General features: G+C 39.5%; 1 protein-coding gene across 2 annotated transcripts in view; it reads left to right on the top strand.

Annotated features, from left to right (window-relative positions):
• The window catches only part of LOC117413324 (ERI1 exoribonuclease 3-like), a 72,940-nt gene extending 57,145 nt beyond the window's left edge, over positions 1–15,795 (top strand). For both annotated transcript variants that reach the window (XM_034022354.3, XM_034022363.3), the window contains exon 8: positions 14,426–15,795. In XM_034022354.3, the coding sequence (XP_033878245.2) occupies positions 14,426–14,514 (89 nt within the window). In that variant the 3' untranslated portion in view covers positions 14,515–15,795. The remainder of the gene's footprint in view (positions 1–14,425) is intronic.
• Positions 15,796–19,301: the final 3,506 nt, after the last annotated feature.

The raw sequence follows: 19,301 nt of genomic DNA, 5'->3' as shown, positions 1-19,301 counted from the left end.
AATTTAAGGGAATATTGAGGAATCCGTTTTACATGTTAACTCGATTATATTGATTTATGATGCAACCTTATGCAGATATTGCTAAATCATTTCTAGATCCCCCCCTCCCCCTCCTCCTCAAACATATTGCACTTCTTTTTAGTGGTCTTTGTTGTTAACTAGTTTAGTATTTTATTAGCTGCTTTTAAGTGGACGGCTTTCTTGACAAACACGCTATGCAGATCAGCCTCCACTTGTTTCCAAGCGCAGGGGATAATGGATGTCTAATTGACTCATTTCGATGCTTTTTGCCTACAGGAGGGCCTTGCATTAAATGTTTGATTGCCTTAATTTCCAAACACATCATTAGGTCCATCTCGGCCCACTCTTAATAAGGACTTTATGAGGCTTTTTTTAAAAGTCTCTGGCTCTTGTCTCCCCGATTCGTAAGCATAATTAAGTCAAATATTTAAAAATATGGTAATGTGGACTTGTTTGAATAAGTGTTCTCTATTTCCATAATTTCATTATTACGTAAAACACACTAATTATTTGAAAGTCTGCACATTACTGGGGAGAAATCTTCAGCTAATAAAGATGAAATTGGCCTTTAGTGATGGGCTGGCTTGAGCACTCCTTCAGTTCTAAGTCAGAAGTTAGTCAGTGATACTAATAGACAGAATGGCTCCTTAAAACCCGCATTCAGCCCTTTATAAGGTCACAAACACACCTTGGGAATGCACCCCATGCTGTATTGTCACAAAGTGGACCCTGTTTGTGCTACATTTACTTTGGTGGGGGGTATATATTGCTACCATAAGACTCCAACAACAGAGCTACAATAGTTTCGTTCAGTAGAATTCACTTACCTTCCTAACAAGTTTCAATAGCATGGGCTGGAGTTCTAGGCCACCTCAAGTTTACATTTTGTTCAATACAATACAATAAACCAGTGTGTAGGGGCCTGGAAAGCTGTATCATGAACACTCCTGCCCACCCTCCTATTAGAAATCAGCTGAGTGATTCCTAACTTAGTCCTTTAGGCCACCTGCAATTACTCAGAAGTTTCCAATCCAAAAACTGACCAACCCAGCTGACTAGATCACAATCTTATGCAGTGCTTCAATCTCATGGTAACCTACTTATCCTATGAGTGTTGCCTAAACGTTTTCAAGTTACTAAATGGGGATGATACAGAGCCACTCCACTCTGGATAAGGTCAATCCTTTGACTTGTAATTCCTCTTTTTTAATTTCAAACTGTTATTGTCCTCAATAAATACAAAAAGAGCAAAGAATGTTTCCATAAACCCTGTTCATTTTTACTAGTCCACACAAATTAGCAGTCATTACCCAAGTTTGTTAGCAACTGTGTGCCAGAGGGGTTAAAAAAAGCAATAACCATACACTCTATTAAGCAGCAGTGTTGTTTCGAGTTTCTGTTTAATTAAGGTTCCATAGATATTACTGTGAGGATTAGCTGGTTGGAACTCAACTGCATTTAGCAGCATGGTTTCGGAAATTCATAACAATGCTCACCTCACATCCTGTGAATTCAACTGATCCATAAAAAGGAGGCAGTTCCTGTAAGTGTTTCAGCAGTGTTTTAGGAAGCAAGAACACAAAAAACAAACAAGCACATTTTTCAAGACTGTGTCATATTTTGATGTTTGATCTACATACTAACGGGACAGTGTCTGGCCCACAGTTAACCAACACTGAAAATCATATTTCCCTTTAATAAGTAAGGGCCTAATTAAGCTTTAGGTGAGCCAAGACCTAAATGTTTAGTCATTTCCAACTGTAAGATCATACCAGCGCATTATAACCAGGCAGATAGATGCCGTGCTGTTCCATTTCAGGTTGAATTAGTATAATAAATGATTAAGAGCTTTAGGACCTGGTCATGGGGTTATTTGGTTCAATTTAATAACGAAGGACTTGGTTGGATCAAATAGCTGGACTGTGGCGATGTTGCAGACCCTGGCAGTACATCATCATCTTTTGTTTCATATGAAATCCCACTACAGTTCAGCAGTTCAGTACAGACACATATTTCTGTTTGGGTTTGACTGCAGTGGAAACAGAAGGAGCTGGTCTCAGCTATCTGTGAACAGCACAGCCTCTTCTCCCATTCCACGCTGGGGTGTTTTCGATGTACAGTAATGGGATCAAAAAATATGCCAGTGCATTGCCTAAGCTGAAACCAACACCTTTAAGTAAGAGCCAGCTAGCACACTTTGTAACACACTAGGCTAGCAGACCAGGCCACTGGAATGCATGATTAAAGGAAGCCACCTTTCCTCTTTACTGGAATAAAGCTGGAACAAAAGAATGTTGCGAAGGAAGCAGGTGCGAGCTGGGTTCCGGGATCTGCACAGGGCGATTCCCAAATTACTAATCAGCTGCTAATCAGGCAGATGTATCCTGCTCCATCGCCAGACTGGGCAGTCAATCCATTAGACACTAGGACACAAGTTCTGGATTCAGAACACCGGGATGGAGGTAGGTACTATTGCCAAGGGGATTACAAACTTAATGATCAGCTAAGTGATCCAGCAGAGGCAAAACTTTACTGTTTACAAAACACATTTGTTTATACCTTGGCCACATGTTTCATATTTTCCTGTAGTAAGTTATTTGTGCATTATGTGTAAAAATAAAATAAATAAAAATAAATAAACATACCTATTAAAGAGGTTAAGATAGTTGGTAATAAGGGCGTCTGCTAAGAAATAAATAATAATAATAATAAGTCCAGCGAAAGAGATCGATGAATCTCTCTGTATGCTGATTGGCTGGCAGTTGTCTCAAGCCCTCTATTCAGATATCAGAAATCGGGTTCTGGCTTTGTGCACACTCCCAAGTATATGGCACATTTTTGTGTCATTCCTTTAATGTTATTTGGAAAATGATCACTTGTACTGTATATAGCAAGCTGTGAAAGGATGGCTTTGCAGGGGTGACCTCAGACCAGGAAACACAAGCCAAAACAAGGAATGGCTCTGAAACTGAGATGCTACGGCGCTCAGTACTTTATTAAATAAAAAGTTTCAACAAAATAAAACACAGTAAACGGCTTGAGAGCTGAAATAAACAAACACAAACAAACCGCGGATACGATTACCTTCAGGATGGTTCACAGTAAGTAGCAATCGTTTTGGTTCTTTTACAGTTTACATGCCCTCATCTCTCTCTCCAACTCAGCACCCCACACTCTGAGAGCGAGAGCTTATATAGCAGCTAATCAGAAGCTAATGAGACAATTGGCGATCATTTATCTCCTGACTACCTGCATTCCACATGTGAAGGCAGGGAGAGGAAGTTAACCCTTTCCCTGCTGAATCAACACAATATTAAATAGCGGACGGTTTTCGTCCGCCCACATACATTTAAACAAAAGGGCTTTTCATCGTTCTATTTACATAAATCATAATGATACTATTAAATCATAACAAAATATACACAGAGGCGGGACACTCCTCAACACAAGCCCAGAAAAGGAGTATACAAAGTGAGATTAAATCATCATGTTTCTTGGAAAGGCGACCCAGTAGCCAGAAGAAACAATAAAACATACTGCAAAGTCAACATAATTACAGAGGAGTACCAATTACACAATTACATACAGTGACATACTGGAGCTATGTTATCCCGTAAAATAGACTTAAAAGCACTTTAGTTCTGGAGGTGCATCAATTCTCTCTAGTTGGTAGTGCTCATTGAGTACAGCATTCAGATGTGAGCATATCTGCGTGATTTACCAGTATGGGTGGACTGTTTTATTAAGCTGCATGGGCAGCTGTATTATAGAGCTTTCCCTTGTACTCACTGCTGATGTTCTTCAGTCCAGTGTTCTGAATTGTAATATATGAGTCCTGGCAGATGGGGAATTACCTGAGACCCACCAGAACTCATTACAAGTTACACACAAACAACCACCTGGTGGACATTATTATTTATTTCTTAGACATTAATGGGTGTCACTGCTCTCGCTACTAAAAAAAACCACAAATAAAACAAGTGTTTACGGTCACCAGAGCTAAGCGGTCACCTGATCTTAATAGCTTGTAAAGCCAGAAAGGACTGTGTGTTCCCCTTTAAGGACTTGTTGATGTATTGTTCAGCACTATCCTGTGGAAAAAAATGAAACTGTTTTTAAAAGGCAACATTTGGTATTCTCTGCACACCCTTAACAACCACCAGCTTGACTACAAATGAGCCAGTGACCTGGAAGGAAAAGGTATTCGATCCAATTGCCAACACCCTGAGCTCCCCTCCCTGACCCACAGGGTGTCCACAGCATGGTCACAGTAAATAAATAACTCTTTGCACTAGGGATCTGTTTAGTCACGTGTAATGAGCCAGAAAGTCTTGACCTGGCCTTAATCCTCACCACCTAGCCAGCCCAGTGGTGAAGCTAGCACTGACATGGAGTAGTCAATAATACATTTTGTTTTCATGAGGAAATTATCTGTAAGCAGCATTAACGCAATTCTGGATAATGATGTAACTTACTCTTCATATTGCGCCCGAGTGTTGTCACTTCGTATAGATCGGCCTGCCCCTGCATCCCCGGCTCTGGGAAACATTAAATAAAGAGCACCCCTGAGGAGGCTGGGTGTGCTGCTGGATTGATGGGCTGCCAAAAGGTGCCCCGGGCCTTTTGCCTGCTCATAGGAGGATGGGGAAGAAAGCAGCGCTGAAAACCAGCACCCTCTGCTGCAGGCTTTTTAATAACACTGCTGAGGACTGAGGTTCTTTTGCTGTTGTTGATGAAGCCTAATGTTTCCATCCGGGGAATGAAGAAAATATAACCTATTCCCTTAAGAGTCTTTCTGTAGTTGTGATGACATTTTACCACCTGATGGCACTGTTTTCATAGCTAAAATCCCAAACAAAGAAACAGCAGTTACAACTTGTGGACACCAGACAGATTCAAACCACAGGGAGAATGCCTGTCTCCCAGCTAAGGACATTTCCAATTCGCTACCCAAACTCAATATGCAGGTATTTTCATACAGAATAGAAACCTCTGAAACTGGAACGTTATACACAATATGAATACACAGACAGGACATTTAAGGACTGAATGTAGTTTGAGTTTTCTTTTAAAAGAACAGATAGAGATAAATCTTTTTATTAGATAAGAGCTTTTGGAAGGAGTTACTGTTGCTGAAGACTTACAAGCCAAAATGAGTATAAGCCCATATTCTTTAAAAACTGCTATCACTCGTGTTCACGTTATAATACTGCTGATCCTGTAAGGCAAAGCGACCGTTGGGGTATGAAGAACAGTTAAACACCCTGAACTAAATGAAATTTCCTTTTCAAATATAAAAAATATAAAAAGTGGTGAAGGAGAAAATAGCAGAGGAGAGAGAGGCACAGACGAAAAACGAAATAGAGAGAGACAGTGTGAGAAAAAGAGAGAGAAAGGTATTTTTGTGGTTATCCCTTCTGTCCGACATACACAGTGAACACAAATATTATTCATTAACAGTAATCTGCCGTTTTAACAGTGATATATGGCCCCCAGGCACCCAGCCGCTGGTTCATGTCCTCGGCTATAAAACACAGGGACAGTTTAAATATGGACCTGCTGGGCTGGGGCCTGGCAGTGATCTGTCTTCCCCTCCCTCCCCCTCCCTCCCCCCAGAGCGCAGGTGCCACGCCACGCTCCGCAAATGAACATATTTGTAGCGGCCCCACTGCTTTGATGGCTCTATGATTCCTGACGGGTCGATAGAAAGAAGCCTGATCTGCCGGGAGTGTGTCAGCGAGGAGATAATGGAACATCTCCCTGTATGGAAAAGAACCACAGAGCAGAACTCTGCCTGACTGGGTGCCTCAGTTCAAGTGTGTGATATATATATAGATATATATAGATAGATATATATCTCTATCTCTCTCTATATATATATGTATCTATATATATATATATATATATATATATATATATATATATATATATATATATATAGTTGAGTTTCTGTAATGTACCTGTCAGTTGTTCTTTAGCTTGGTGAATTGTTTGTTGAATATTCTATTATCTAGTGGTTGTGTGGATTTCTAAACTGTAACTGAATGAGCGGATCATAGTGAGGTCCTCATACTGGAGATCTCACTTTGACAGTAATGCCAACATGCCTTGGTTATTGGTAAGTCCTGCAACCTCAGAGTATCCCTTAAATCCGAAGCTGGTAATTATTACCACAGCGATAAGCAATTTTCCAGGGATATGAGGATTGATGGCATAGTCTGACCACATTGCAGCCTCATTTTAATATGAGGGTTCTGTTTCATACAGTGAAAATCCATAGTTCTTCATAAGGTAGTTTGTTCTCATTAGAGCCCTATTGAATATAAAGTAACATGTTTGTGTTGGACACTGGTGTAATCTGATAACCCAGCCATGTAGACGAAAATCAATCTACTTAACATGTCAACTTGACAAGAAAAATGTGCATAGAAAACACATCAGCTTTTCAGGATAGCCTCTCTCTGCGTAAAGACAAGACGACCCTCCCAGCTATACCAGGCTATCGGTGGCACCTCAATAATTAAACAGAATCTACCAGCACCTCTGCATGCTGTTGTCTCTTATTGCAATGTTCATTTCTTCAAGGGATTTGACACTGAATGTATTGGTGACTTTCATGAAATCTAGAAATCTTATTGCACGTAGGCCAAATAAAATGATATTCTTTTAGTGTGGTCTGTTCTGTTTATTTTTTTATTTTGCATGCCAGCAAAGAGTTTTTCACCGCATGCATGACATCCATGCTTTCATTTGATGGGGTTCATTAATCAGTTTGCAGGGTTTATAATTGTAACAAAAAAGAGAAGCACAAGATGGCAGGTCAGCAAAGTTCATAATTATCCAAATTATATATTTGTTTTTGGCTAAATGATGTTGATTAAACTCTTCTGATGGTATTGTTTGCACGAAGGGATTTTGGGATTTATTCTTTATATTATATTATTCTTTATACACACCCAAACCTAAGGGAACGTTTTCAAACACTCTTTATATTAAATGCAAGTTCCGTGACTTGTGCCCAATGCCAATCATCTCTTTCTTTCAAAGAGGTTTTATTTTTGACATGTAATGGTATGTTATCTTGATAAAGAAAATAAAAAGTTCCGCTGGAAAATGTCAGTGTAACCACTTTATATTACTGTAGTGAGTGCAGATCACATATAACTTGCTGGAACTCTCTGTGCTAGTACAGTCAGCTGTACAGTAAGTCTGTTTAATTTACCTGGCTGTGTGTTTAGTTGTTTTTACTGGGTCTTTGTGTTATTCAGGACTGAGTGTAAATACCACTCGACTATATTAAAATGACCAAAACATTTTAAAAAACTGGGATACGGTCTCTCTGTTGAACTCTTTTCACACTGTAACAGCAGTCAAGGAGAAAGGTTTCTCAACCGTGATTACTTCAATTTAGCCCCCATCGGAGAGTCCTTTGTGAGCTTCAGGCTCTGTCTTGGATTATGCTCTCCAGCACCATCCATAGCAATCCAACACTGCATTGTCACTGCCTGCTCAATGAGCATGCTGTTCCTTGGCAACAATCAGGTTACAGTTCAAGGTGGTGTGGCTCCAAATGTAAAAGCTGTGGGGGAGCCAGTAACCGCACAAGAGTCTCTCTCCTACGTGAAGAGGAGGACTGGGTACACAAAACACCCCCCGCTGTGCGTTAGCGCAGAATTGAAGGAGCTGCAGCCGCCTGTATAAAGCTGCTCTCTGACGAGGTGGGGACAGCTTGATTTAGTGGCCCTCCGTTGTTAATAGTCCCCTAAACAGAGATCGCATGATGCCTTTAAAAAAAAAAAGAAAAAAAAATGGAGCTGTTCGGTTATCTTTGAAATTTATGAAATCTATGTTCCTAATATCCCACGAGCCTGCCTGTATCAGCGTTATTAAATCAATAGGGGATGATTACATTGAAAAATCAATGCCAGGCTGTAGTTGCATATTAAGAAGTTATTTTCTGTATTGATAATGATAATACACGTGTTTACATTTCAGATGATTAAAATCAATGTTATAAAGTGAGTTATGACAACAGCCCCTGACCAGACATCTTTATGGAGCACGTTTAATAGGATTGTTGATGCTTTGCAGGGAGTGCCTTCATTTATCTAGTAGTAAGGCAGGCCTGTTTGTTACTGCAGCTCTTGGGCTCTGCCTGCCTATGGCTTGCATTCAGACAGAACAGCCTTTCACGGGCTCCCGGGTGGCGCATCCAGTAAAAGCACTCGCTAGAGGGCAGGATGCGCTCTATAGCCTGGACATTGCGAGTTCGAGTCCAGGCTATTCCACAGCCGATCGTGGACGGGAGCTTCCAGGGGGTGGCGCTCAATTGGCCGAGCGTCGCCCGGGGGGAGGGAGGTTTAGGTCGACCAGGGTGTCCTCGGCTCACCGTGCACCAGCGATCCTTGTAGTCTGGCCGGGCGCCTGCGGGCTTGCCTGTAAACTGCCCAGAGCTGCGTTGTCCTCCGACGCTGTAGCTCTGAGGCGGCTGCACGATGAGTTCGCAGTGTGTAAAGAAGCGGGCAGCTGACGGCACACGCTTCGGAGGACAGCGTGTGTTCATCTTCGCCCCTCCCGAGTCAGCGCAAGGGTGGTAGCGGTGAGCTGAGCCTAAAAAATAATTGGGCATTTCAAATTGGGGAGAAAATAATAAAAACTAATTGGCAACGACTAAATTTTTAGGAAAAAAAAAAAAAAAAAAAAAAAAAAAAAAAACAGCCTTTCACAACCTGCCTGAACTTTTCAATAGGACTTTAAATGTTGAAAGGTTAGAGACATAGAGCTTTCCCAGTGAGGTCACTGGCTTCCATACCCAACACTCTGAGGCATGCATAGGCTCTGTAGGGAAATGAACTGCATTAGAAGAAAAATGCAGCAAATTACATTCATTAGCTTGCTAGTACATTTAACAGTCTTTATCAATCAAATGGATAACATTTCTCAAATTGTTTTTGTTATACAAAACTGACCATCGTCCTGTGTTTACCAGCTCGAATCTTTTTTTTTGCAACCACTTATTTTGCTTGGTCGCTGACATGCTGTTTGGGAATATGTGGAGCTATATATGTATCTCTTTAATACATAATACAGTTAATGTGTTAATGCGAGTTGTAGTATCTTTCCCTGTTCGTGAGTTTAGTTCAGACGTGTGACTTTGGCAGTGGGGAGCAGACTGCCTGCTGGCTCTAGTAGCGTACTATTGTCTCCTTTTTATGATCAATGATATATTATAGATCCAGTCAATGAGGAAGTACCTGATTTTTTATTTTGGATTCAAGGATTTATTTTCTGGTAAAAATTGTAACTGACATTTTTAGAAAGTTGTATTTTTTGATATTGCATTGTGAGTATGTCAGTGATTTTCACAAGATTTGTTGTTGTATATTTTAATGGTTAAAAAAAAATATATATATATATATATATATATATATAATATACAGTACTGTGCAAAAGTTTTAGGCAGGTGTGAAAAAATGCTGTAAAGTAAGAATGCTTTCAAAAATAGACATGTTAATAGATTATATTTATCAATTAACTAAATGCAAAGTGAGTGAACAGAAGAAAAATCTAAATCAAATCCATATTTGGTGTGACCACCCTTTGCATTCAAAACAGCATCAATTCTTCTAGGTACACTTGCACAAAGTCAGGAATTTTGTAGGCACATAGTCAGGTGTATGATTAAACAATTATACCAAACAGGTGCTAATGATCATCAATTCAATATGTAGGTTGAAACACAATCATTAACTGAAACTGAAACAGAAACAGCTGTGTAGGAGGAATAAAACTGGGTGAGGAACAGCCAAACTCAGCTAACAAGGTGAGGTTGCTGAAGACAGTTTACTGTCAAGAGTCATACACCATGGCAAGACTGAGCACAGCAACAAGACACAAGGTAGTTATACTGCATCAGCAAGGTCTCTCCCAGGCAGAAATTTCAAGGCAGACAGGGGTTTCCAGATGTGCTGTCCAAGCTCTTTTGAAGAAGCACAAAGAAACGGGCAACGTTGAGGACCGTAGACACAGTGGTCAGCCAAGGAAACTTACTGCAGCAGATGAAAGACACATCATGCTTACTTCCCTTCGCAATCGGAAGATGTCCAGCAGTGCCATCAGCTCAGAATTGGCAGAAAACAGTGTGGGACCCTGGTACACCCATCTACTGTCCGGATAAGTCTGGTCAGAAGTGGCCTTCATGGAAGACATGCAGCCAAAAAGTCATACCTCCGACGTGGAAACAAGGCCAAGCGACTCAACTATGCACGAAAACACAGGAACTGGGGTGCAGAAAAATGGCAGCAGGTGCTCTGGACTGATGAGTCAAAATTTGAAATATTTGGCTGTAGCAGAAGGCAGTTTGTTCGCCGAAGAGCTGGAGAGCGGTACACGAATGAGTGTCTGCAGGCAACAGTGAAGCATGGTGGAGGTTCCTTGCAAGTTTGGGGCTGCATTTCTGCAAATGGAGTTGGGGATTTGGTCAGAATTAATGGTCTCCTCAATGCTGAGAAGTACAGGCAGATACTTATCCATCATGCAATACCATCAGGGAGGCATCTGATTGGCCCCAAATTTATTCTGCTGCATGACAACGACCCCAAACATACAGCGAAAGTCATTAAGAACTATCTTCAGCGTAAAGAAGAACAAGGAGTCCTGGAAGTGATGGTATGGCCCCCACAGAGCCCTGATCTCAACATCATCGAGTCTGTCTGGCATTACATGAAGAGAGAGAAGCAACTGAGGCTGCCTAAATCCACAGAAGAACTGTGGTTAGTTCTCCAAGATGTTTGGGCCAACCTACCTGCCGAGTTCCTTCAAAAACTGTGTGCAAGTGTACCTAGAAGAATTGATGCTGTTTTGAAGGCAAAGGGTGGTCACACCAAATATTGATTTGATGTAGATTTTTCTTCTGTTCACTCACTTTGCATTTTGTTAATTGATAAATATAAACTATTAACATGTCTATTTTTGAAAGCATTCTTACTTGACAGCATTTTTTCACACCTGCCTAAAACTTTTGCACAGTATAAGGATGATGCAACTACTGTGCAGTTTGTTTTTTGGAGTTGAAGAAATTACTATTAAACCAAACAGGTTCCTCGCAGTGAGGAAGTGGGCAGCTCAGTAGCCACATTTAGTATCAGATCTCAAGGGGCATGGGCTTCGGGGAGCAGGTTTCAATCCATCGATGGTTATTGGGGACATAACCTTGTCCATTAGCTGAAATGTACAGAAATGACTTCCTTCTCGTACCTGCTTGGGGGTGGTTGGAGCGGGTTCTCAGGGACACAGGCTCTCGGAATTCCTCTAACCTCCCCGCACAGGGCCAGTGGGTTCCAGGCGACTCGGAAAGCTTGAAGTTTTATTAAGTTTTTCCTTCTAGGTGACCAATTTTTTTCAGCCAGGAAAGAGAGAAGCAGTTTGAAAGACAGTCCTGATTACCGGCAAGGAAATAAAAAGCAGCATGATCTTTGAAAGAATGGGGAGTAGATTCCTGCAGCAGAGTTGGGCTTGTTTTCATGTGGAAATGAGCCCCAGCTCACTATTCTTCTTCATTAAGTTATTATAGCAGAGCTGCTACAGAGGACCAGCACTCCAGTGATTCATTCTGCCTGCAGAGTACCAGGGGGGCCTTGTTACTGTTTAATAGGAATAGGAGCTGTGGACGCAATGGAGACTTACACAGAACTAAATTACTGTACTGAACCGCCCAGGACAGAGAAAAAACAAATGCAAAGATTGTAATGTAGAAGATCAGATTAAAATTAAGTACACCTAAGTAGTAAATATAGCAAACCATTAATATCTTTAATTGAGTTTACTTTTTTCCTGGGTAGATATTTGTGGTGTTTCTTTCTGTGCACATGGAATAGCTTTTGCTTTGTTAATAAAATTAAATTGAACAGCTGACAATAATAATTGCTCACTTTAGGTGTCATTTAATAGTTTAATTCAGGCTAAATAAGATATTTGCTATTTAAAACTATTAATGGCATGCGATCAATAATTTATAACAGTTGCTAGTTCACATTACTCGTGCTTTATTAATGATTAATACATTCCGTAATGTTTATTAATAAATCTTACACATCTCAGGGTTCCAAAGCTAAATTATTTCCCTTAAATTGATGGCCGGCTCCTGCAAAGAAAAGCATGTCAAAGACACGAGTCAGCCTTGCAGATTTCAATAGGAAATGCGAATAAAAATGTGTTCATTTTCAAGTCAAGCTGTTCATAAACATTACGTATACTGGGTTAAGAAGACCATTGTATTTACTGAGTTAAAATAAAGTAATATAACAATACCTTTAGGAAATAAAAGGAAATGTGCAGCGCTGTAAACAAAAAGGAACAACTGGGTTAAAAAAGCTGTCAGTTGTACCAATAAAATACACTTTTGCTTGACAATTCCCTACCTTTTTAATTGTAATTCCAAAGGAGTTGTCAGTCATTAGTTGTACTGTTAACATAACAATTTAAGCTGTAATGTTAACATTTTTCTTGTAGTAATTTTTGGTCTCCTTTTTTAACCATGAAATGTAAATGTGGAACACCCATGGGGTAAAGAGCAGACATTTTAGTTTCTCAGGCCTTAACACTGATTTCAGGTCGTTTGGAATACAAGCAGCCACTGGAAATGTTAGTAACATTTTAAATAATGACCGCACTTTTATATGGCTATGAAATATGATAGGAATAACATCTTAATATCTGTTTTAAATCTATTATGTATAGGATATACAGAACTTGTGTATATGTGTCAGTTAGTTAACTTTTAAATAAGTTCCATTAAAATAAATTAATTTCTGAATGCAGTTGTTTCACTGGAATTCATTTAGAGTTACCACCAAAGAGCGATCAGATTAGGAATGGACAACTGGACATTTCAGTACCTGGGCTCAGAATGAAATGCCATCTAAGGGAACAGTGAAAGAGAGAGTTCCACAGAGCACACAGCAAGCATGTCTCCAGCTACCCCCAGCTGAGATTGAACTAAGGAGGAATCCATACTATTTAGCAGAGAGATCGAAAGCCCCTCTGTATCACTTAGTACCTGTCTCCTTCCACCTCCCAGCAGAGACATCCTCTGTCTTAACTTTATCTCCGTTTAATCAAACCGCCGCTCCAGCAACCCGCATCCGTCGCCGGGCGTCTCCCGGACAGTGAATTATGGCTACAATTAGCCCGGATACAGTTCAATTATGATAAACAGCATTCACACCCTTTAAACCATGATTAAAAGGCCTCCCTTCCCTGCCTTTGATAGAGAGAACTAATTTCACATTATTATCGCCACCTCTTGATTATAAAACGTTCTCCCATTTTTTCTCCTCTTTTTTTCTTTATACTGTAGCTGTAGATAGATGTTGGGGCATCTTTATCATTTACACATCAGTAGCAATGCAATGCTCCCCTGGCCGGCCCATTTATTTTGACTTTCTTTTTTTTATTAATACCTAAGCAGCGATTTTTTTTTTTTTGACCCTGCCTGCATGCAACCCCACTCTTTTCCCCCTCCCCCCTCTCAAATGAAAACCCTAAAAGTGTGGTACAGAGAGTCCACCCCAAAAAACTGCGTATGGGCAAAGTCACCCTTACAGTAACAGGTTGATAAATGGGTGTGCCGTAATGAAATGGAGACATCAAGGAGCATGAAAAGAAAGAGGGGGGGGTTAGTAATCCGACAAGAACGAAGCTGTCCGCAGAACAGGCAAGAAGAGAGAGGGAGAGATACAGAGTGAAAGTGAGAGAGGAATAAGAAGGATCGCCTTTCGCCTGTGTTCCGTCAAGGGAGAAATTACACATTTACTAAGGTTTTTTCTTAAGACGACGGCCCTCATAGATCAAAAACATTGGATTTACGAGCCAATTTTCAACATGAAATATAGACACCGGGAATCAATTTTACCTGTTTTTTTTTTTTTTTACTTTTTACAGAACAGAGCTTTTATAGGCTGCATTGTCCCTTTTCTTACAATGGCCAATTTTTTGTCTTTTTTGTTTCATTTTAGAGCCACAGCGTGCTACAGCAATTGAAACACTTATTATAGGTTTGATTACTTTCATGCCTGCTTCCAGTGTTTATAAAAGTATTTACCACTTTCCTAATCATTACATAGTTAAAGGTTTCAGTTGTGTCTTAATGTTTCTGAAACGTGCTGCTGGCACACTTTCCTAACAGTCTCCCTCTGCTCCACTTCCTTAAGCTAACAAGAAAGGGTATGACCTGAAATAAAGTTATATGTTAATATCACAATAATTACATGTCACCATCATGAAGAAATGATTTAAACAAACCTTTAAAAAGTAAAAATAGAAAAATCATGTTTGTTACTAAAATCACTACCGGAGGACACTGGGATCGTATTGTACTTTTCAGCCACTCTCTTTTTCTCGACAGATGATTGCAGAAACATCGCTAACATCATGAAGGAGATGGCCCGACGAGGCTTTGTTTTCAAGCAGACTTCACCCAGGATTGAGACCTAAAGGAATCCGGTCAGAGAAGACAAGTCCATTTGCAATTATTGTTATAATGATGGTAAAAAAAAAAAAAAAAAAAGTGTGTCATTTTTTAGGGCAAGTTTTATTTTTACATATTTAATGTTACAGTGGGATGAAAACGCAGTAAAATTCAGGTTAAACTAACTAAAGTCTTGTTTTTTTTTTATATATTCTTTTAACTTTTTTACTGCCAACTATCAGCTTTGGTGTAAAGCCGTTACAGTCACATTGAAGGTACAGTATTTATGCTGTGCGAGTGTTTTCATTGCGCAGTGCAGGAAACTTTAACAGTGATATGAAGACAAGGCTGTAGCTTCTAAGACAGAAGAGAACAGATTAAGAAATAAAGAGAAGGGGGTACAGTGGACTTGAAGCCCCAGAGCTAGAGGTGTTCATAAAAGTCCAATTTGAGTTTCAGCGCCTTCATACACGTACAATATTAGCCACTTGGTGGCAATGTGTGCTATTTAAAAATAATCCTATTTGAAGTGCATGCAGATAAATAAATAGATTTATTCTAAAGACTGTTGAGAGGTAAAAGTATTATGGGCATACAAAAATATATACATTTGATTTCTTTCAGATCTATTTTAGCATTTGGTCAACTGCTGGGCCCCTAATCAATAGGTATATTAGTCATTTTGGGAGGGGGGAGGAGGAGTCTGACAAACCAATTATTAATCTGCCCTGTCAAACCCAATACAGTAATGCATTTACTAAAAATTGTCTTAACTTCATCCATTCATTAACTGCTGATGGGTGGCAGACTTCACAATGTCAGTAGATTTTCTCCGTTATTGATGCCGGCGCTGGCAGCTAATTTAAAACCCGGCTTCTTTAGCACTGCTCTGCTGTGCGCTAATAAAATGGAGCTTGATAATCATTAAGGATCTGATGGTAGGAAAACAAGCTTTGCTATCTATATCCCTCTCGCTCTTAGACTTTTTGTTTTAAATCTTCTTCAGGGGTTGATGGCTGAGGGGGGAAGCTTGAGCGTTTCCAGCACAAATTGGCCTGACTGTCCTTTATGAGAAATAACATGGAATAGAAAGAAATGCAATTGGTATAAAATATTTAAGGAAAAATAAATAAATTTGCCTCTATTTAACAGTTTCTTAAGAAGGGGTTATTTTATTGATTGCTCAAGCAGCCAAATGCTATTAAATCTTACTTAGAGATGGCAATTTCTGGCCTATCCCAGAGACTGCTCCAAGAGGAAAATCTGTTTTTTTGTTTAACACATTTATTTCAGGAACTATATTTATTTATTTTTTAAAAAGAGATTTGTTTAAGAATTATACAGGATTGAATGAGCCACTTATTTTCATAGTCTGTAAATGGGGTATATCTATGTTTAGACTTTAATAAGATGAAGCAGTGATTGGTATGAATTTGCATACAAGCCATGTCATTTAAGCCTATTTATTTTGTGGGTCAACTGAGCTGTGGGATCCCATTTGGACCACTGCCGCGTGAGTAAAAGGGATGTACACAATGCAGACTTGGTTCAGTTCAGTATTGTGCTGTGCTTAAACCTTATTTCATTAGGTGGAAAATATGGCATATTTTAATAAGTAAAATGAATGTATTGATAATTATGTATTTTATCATATGCTTCACTTTCAGTGCATTAGTAATTCTGACACTTTATGAAATAAATTGTAAAGACATTGATGTTTGTGAATTGTACTGACCACTGTGACAAGAATGGGTTGGGTCAAAGGTGAGACAGCAGAGAAGGACCCTGCTTTGTCTTGGAGGCCTTCAGGAGACAGCCGGGTGGAAACCTGAGGCAGTGTGTTGAAGGAGTGATCTTCAGGTCCAGACGGCACGGGGGCCTGCTGACGCACGTCGTTTCACAGCTTGTTTTGGCCAGTTTATCAGGATTTCCAATAGCCTGGAGGAAAGGAGGTGGCTCTGGCATGAAAACGACCCTTGGAACAGCCTCGATGGCAGCACAAAAAACCAACCAGGAACAATGGCTTGGAATAGCAGAACGAACAGCTGTGCTCTGTATTGTTGAAATCCTGGCCTTGAATACTTGAATGGCCTCTTACATACCAACCTGTGAATTTGCATTGTAAACTAAATACATACTCAAAAGCACTTACTAAATTTTAAAATATATGCTGATATATGAAAGTCTTAAATGTATTCCTGACAGGTCACCTTTTTTTTTTTAAATAAGCAAGGACAACATCGGTAGTACTTTGTGGATATAATTGCCATTTTAAATGTATTACTTGAATTAAGTTGAAGGTAGGTACATTTAACTTTTTCATTCATATTATTATATTACCACTTGTACTGATGCATAGCAGTTTGAGCCATTCTGGGTTTTACTGTTGCCTTAATAAGAGTGAATCTTGGAATAGGTTAAACTGCTACCCTGTTCAGTTTTAAACTGTTACTACAATATCGATACCTCTTTGTTACTACGTATTTATGGGCTGCTAAATCAGCGGTATACTGGTAAAAGTTTCTTAAAAAAAACTTCAAAACAAGTACCAGTCCTACTGTAAACAAGTGGTGCGCTGTACCTGTACAACTCTCCCACAAGGTATCTTGCACCCAAATGTGTGTTTTTTTTTTCATTCAAATATTATTTAACTGGCTTTATACATAATATTAAAGTGGAGAGTAGTACTTCATGCCAGATTTGTTTTGGCCTATATAAAATGGAATACAAGCTAAAATGATTAATGCAAAAATTGTACTTTATCAAAATTAGTACTTTTTAATCTGGATCACTGAAAATGTTGAAAATCAATGGCATTGCAGATTATTATTTATTTTCCCTATTGTACAGTGAAAGGTGCTCATGACTAACTGGTATAATGCATATTGCAGTCAGAAATTGAATTGACTTTCAACAAATACAAATTACAGATTGTTATCAGAATAAGAGTATAAAATCGATTGCATCAATAGTTTTATACTGTACTATGATTGGATATCAATATAACCAGAGACTGTAAAATTCTTAAGTCAAAATCAGGCCTTATGTTTAATATAACTGATTAAGAATGATAACAATCATTTCCATGCAGTGCCCATTAACATAGAAATGAATATCAAAATGGGCTCAATGGCATAGTTTGCTTGCAATTAGAAATTGGCCAAAAAGAATGCAGATGGGGAAAAAAAAAACCTGCCCAGCATTTTAATGAAGCATAATGACAGGAGTCCAGCAAGATGCTGTGTCCCCTTATGTACTGCCAGAGCTGGTGCCATGATTCATTGCTATGGCCTCATACCCTACGTCGTAGCCTATATGAAGATACAGTAGCTCATGTTATTCAAAACAGTATTTAGTCTTTTTTTTTTTTTTTTACAATATCTACCCATTTTAAAAACTTTAGTTGTATCCCTTGAAATACAGTCTCATTTCTACAGATACAGAATAGATAGGATCCTCCATGTCCAGTCTCCAGGCACCATCTAATCATTGGCATGCTTCAGAGACAGGGCTGACCCTCAACAGAACTCACTTCACAATATACTCCAGTTAGCAGATGAAGATAAATGACATGACTAGTAACAAGTGCTGGAATCAAACTGCCTTCTGGAGATGAAAACTTCTATATAGCATTGCATACCAGTTTTGGCCATGCCATGCTTTACTCCTAGCTGACTAGTCAAACCAGAACCCAGGGGCATCTAATTGTATGGCTTAAACTGAATTACTGAACTAAATTAGAAGTCTAATTTACATACTTTCTTTTTTAAACAGTGAAACCGGGAACAAAAAAAAAAAAAAGAAAATCACATAAAACAGTCTTGATTTGTAAGCTCCCATGTACAGTAGTTACCAAGCTAACAATTCCTCACCCTTTCAAATCAACGCGCAGCAGTTCTTCCCTCGCACTGGTGTTAACGATAATGTCCCCTGGATGTTTTATCACCGGGGCGGGTTTAGTGCAGCTCCACGCGCCGCCGTGCCGTAAACAACGGCCCCAAACGAAGTAATTCACAGAGCTCATTAACATCATCTCCGTCACTCACCGAGCCGTTAGTGTCAGCCCCCTCGCAGTGCGCCGCGCAATCAGCATTAACCATGTCAGGCTGCAGGCAGTAAAAACACTGACAGCAAGAGCATCGGCACCACTGGGACATGACAAACTGTGCGCTCCCCCCTCCAGCTCTCCCTCTATCTTTTTAACCCCAAGTGGCAGATAGTAAGGAGATAAACCCAGATAACATCCAATTAATCAGCACATTTTAGTTTTCTGTATACGCTAGTACATCGCTCAATGTATTTTTTGGGTATTTTGAAATACACACAAAAAAAATGAGGTACAAAAGTAAACATTACGGCTGAAATGTATTTCTGCATAGCACATACTTCCTCTAGGGTGCCAAACTTCAGTCAAAATATAATTTTCAGCACACCACTGAAGAGCAGACTTCACACAAGGGCATATTGTACAGGAAACCAGAAGAGTTCAATACACATAATGAAAAACATTTTCTTTTGCTTTCCGTAAATATATTTGTCCCCCAGGTTTTAAAAACTTACAGTATGAACTAGTGTACACCAGGCTTTTGTTATTGAGTATAGCAAATTCCAGATAGGTCACAATCTATATTCTCTGAATATAGGGAAGCAATATGCTTGGCACGGGACATTATGCACGAAAACCATTCCAGTTACTTATTTCCTGTCTATGGAGAAAGTGTCTTGAATTACGCAGATTCTGCAAGTTCTTGGTGACCTCTCATGTATAAACCTATATTTACTAGCTCAAAAAACTCCAGTAAGAAAAATAATG

The sequence above is a fragment of the Acipenser ruthenus genome, chromosome 10 (genome assembly GCF_902713425.1).
Source record: "Acipenser ruthenus chromosome 10, fAciRut3.2 maternal haplotype, whole genome shotgun sequence".
Classification (NCBI taxonomy): Eukaryota; Metazoa; Chordata; class Actinopteri; order Acipenseriformes; family Acipenseridae; genus Acipenser; species Acipenser ruthenus.
This window is presented reverse-complemented; position numbering and strand designations above follow the sequence as displayed.